General features: G+C 54.4%; 1 protein-coding gene across 1 annotated transcript; it reads left to right on the top strand.

Moving 5' to 3' along the window:
* Nucleotides 1-19: 19 nt before the first annotated feature.
* On the top strand, nucleotides 20-582 carry LOC108524185 (AP2-associated protein kinase 1-like). The gene is given in 2 exon segments (XM_017865172.1): nucleotides 20-59; nucleotides 62-582. Coding segments are annotated over 2 exon segments (561 nt in total).
* The last annotated feature ends 2698 nt before the right edge of the window (nucleotides 583-3280 follow it).

Here is a 3280-nt window from a genome sequence, read left to right as displayed (position 1 = left end):
CTCCGGGGCGCACGGATTGATGAGTTTCCTCAGAGCTAGCGTCCGCTCGCCGGCCTCTCCCGCCCCAGCCGTCCCTACCTTCCCCCTCCCGGACCCAGGCTGCGCGGGGAGGTGCAGGGGGCGGGCGGCGGCAACGCGGGGAGAAGGAAAAGGAGAGCAGGGAGGAAAGGACCGTCCCCGGAGAGAAGCCCGCTCCAGCTGCAGCCGCGAGCCCCCTCCCTCTTTCCCGCCCCACAAACGCGGAGATGGCGGCGGCAGCGGCGAAAGGAAGCGCCGGTTCTCCAGCGCCACTTGGCGCTCCAGCACCGCCTGCTACGAGCAGAAGGAGACAGCGGCGGCGCGGCAGCCCCTGAGCCGAGCGGGCGGCTGGCCCCGCCCCTCCCGACGCTCCGAGCTGAGGGGCGGGCCCCCCCGGCGCCCAATCGCAGCGCGTCACCGGCCGGACCCGCCCCGCGCCTGCCTCCCAGTGTCCCGGCAGTAGGAAGACCTTACAAGGCTCTTGTGACCTGGCAGGCAGCTTTCTGGGAGTTGAGGCCTTCGGAGGCGTTCAGGCGCCAGCACCCCACGTCCAACAGGGGTTGAACTTACACCCCACTTCCCTTTGTTGCCCAGGTTTCCTATCCTAGGACACTCGAGCCTGGCGTGCCTGGAAGAGTACTTAGTGAAGGGCTGGAGGAAATGCAAGAGAAGAGGGCTTGCACATTCTCTTCGGGCTATTTCCTCCTCTGGTCACAGCCTGTTGAAACCTGGGGAAAGGAGACTGACAAAGGGCCGTCCAGGCACATGTAGAAACATCTGACTGCGAAATCCATGAGTGTAATCTGAGAAGTGATGCTTGTGCCAGTTATTGATTGCCTCTCAGCCCAAATTCACCCTTTTTGACTGCACTGTAAAAATGGATCTGAGCCTTTTAAACAGTATTTCGTTTGCCTTCTGGGACTGAAGCTTTGTTAGTAGAGGGCGCTGAAGAGACATTACAGAAAAGGATTTTGCTTCCTGGTTTCTGTGTATTGATAGGCTTTTGCAGCATACCTGGCTTTCTTTAGGGCCAAGGTCCTATAGTGCTCAGTAACTAGCAATTTCCTCTCCCATGCCCAACTCCAGGAGCTTTGTAGAGGAGGTGAGACACTACCCCATGAATAACTTCCCTGGTACCCTACAGGCATTTGCAGCAAGTTGCAGAGGGCACATCTTCCACAAGCTTTGCAGACGTAGCCCAGTGGTGACTTCTCTGCCATTCAGTGAGCCAGGTCATGCCCTCTCCAAAAAGGTCTAGATCTTAGCCCTGGGAGGAATTGGGGAGATTCTTCATTGGGCACTCTGTCTCTCAGTCCAAGAGTTAGTTATAAGGTTAGCTCCTTATAGCTGCTGTTGCTATATTCTTTAAAGTTCTCTTTTCGCTAGTGAATCCTTCATTACTCTAATTCTCTATTATAGTTGATAATTCTTTTTATTAAGCCTTCCCTGTCCCGGGAGTAGTCCCAAGAAATAGACCTGCGAAGATGGGATTAAAGGTCAGTTTGATTGAGGTTTTGAGCTTGAGCTGCTTGCCAAAGGGAAATGTAATTCATGACATGCTGGGCATCTCAATTAAGCAATTACCTGTGGTTGATCCTGATGAAGTGCCAACTGAAGCCTGTGGCTTGGGGGCCCAAGTGGCTGCTACACTTGACTGCTATGGTTATAAAGGTGACTAGAAAGACTGGTGTGGGATGGATTCTTTTGAGTGGTTAGTTATAAAGAGAAATGAAAGCACAGGTTTNGCTGGGACTCGCACCCGCAGCCGACAGCGCGGAGGGCGCGCAGCCTGGGAGAAGGGAGCCTCCTGCGGCTGCTTCCTGGAGTCAACAGTCCGCTGTCTCCTCTGGCTGAGGACAGTGTCCTGGCCCCGAGTCTATCGAGGAAAATGAAGTTAAGCCGCCAGTTCACCGTGTTCGGCAGTGCGATCTTCTGTGTGGTGATTTTCTCGCTTTATCTGATGCTGGACCGGGGTCACTTAGACTACCCCAGGAACCCGCGCCGCGAGGGGTCCTTTCCTCAGGTAAGCACCTGGGAAGGGGGCGCGGGGCTCCGAGGGGCCAGGCGTGCGGGGCCCTGGTTACCGGCTCCTCCCCGACCTCTTCCTCCTGCCGCGGCCCCACACCCGTGCTGGGCGAGGCCAAGCCGGGGGAGGGTCCCAACCGCCGCCAGCCGGGGCTCTGTAGCTCTCGGACGGCAATGATCATCTCTCGGGAGCCATCTCGCCTGGGCGCGCCGAGTTAACAAAGTGCCGGGCGGCGTGCGGCGGCGGCATCGCGCTCAGGCAAGTGGCCATGTTCCGGCATTCGCACCCGGCCTGTTGGGGTGGCTTCGGGCACCTGCTGGCGGGGGAATAAGCGCGGCGTGAGGCGCCCCCACCCCCAGCCCGGGGCCCGCGTTGGCGGTGGGGTCGTTCTCGGCTCTCACAGGGTTGAGTCGCCCGCACCAGCCCAGACCCCTGCGCGCACCGAGTCTCGGAAATGGATCAGATCGACCCCACCGAGACTTATTATTATTATTTTTTCTTCCCCACTGCCTCTGAAGAGAGAGAAGTTTATTTCGTGGTGCGGTCGTTTTAGATGTGAATCTGTAGGTTGATTTTAGTGTCGTCATTCTTCAGCTATTACCTCTGGTTTGTTTGTGGCAGACATGGGGAACCGAGTGGGGAAGCGCGTGTTATACTCCGGCCGAAAGCTGTGGGGCGCTCAGCCCTGCGTCCAGTGGTAAAATTGGTAGATGAGTTGGGAAAACGATCCATCCAAAGTCTTATTTAAAGTTACCAAAAATAAGCAAAGCGGACACAATCTGTTCCCTTTGGAAGGGTACCCGCCGCGCGGCATGTGCGAGTTCAGTTTCAAGTTATTTGCCAATAACCTGTGCACTTCAGAAATTGCGGTGGAACTGGGTATTGTGTAGTGTGCTCTGGAACGAATGAACCTGAAGAACTCAAATCCTGACAGGGCAATCTATTCCTACTTGACTTACGAGAGAGAGAAGCCTAGACGTGAAGTTGATATTTTTTTCTCTTTTGTTAACAACTTAAATGACCAAAGAATATTCTTGCCATTTTTTTCTGTTATGCTAGAGCAAATGGCATGAATTTAATTGAGATTAAAGGACAAACTTTACTGGAATTATTTTGAAAGTGAAAAAAGACCCTTTTATGGGTGCTATCATCAATACAGAGCACTCAACATGTTTTGTCGGTAAGAGGTATTAAAAATCTTGCTGCAGAGATATGTATCAAAATTTTAAAAGCCTC

The sequence above is a fragment of the Rhinopithecus bieti genome, unplaced genomic scaffold (genome assembly GCF_001698545.2).
Source record: "Rhinopithecus bieti isolate Rb0 unplaced genomic scaffold, ASM169854v2 scaffold_82280, whole genome shotgun sequence".
Taxonomy (NCBI): Eukaryota; Metazoa; Chordata; class Mammalia; order Primates; family Cercopithecidae; genus Rhinopithecus; species Rhinopithecus bieti.
The sequence above is the reverse complement of the archived record's forward strand: the minus strand, read 5'-3'. Positions and strand labels throughout refer to the sequence as shown.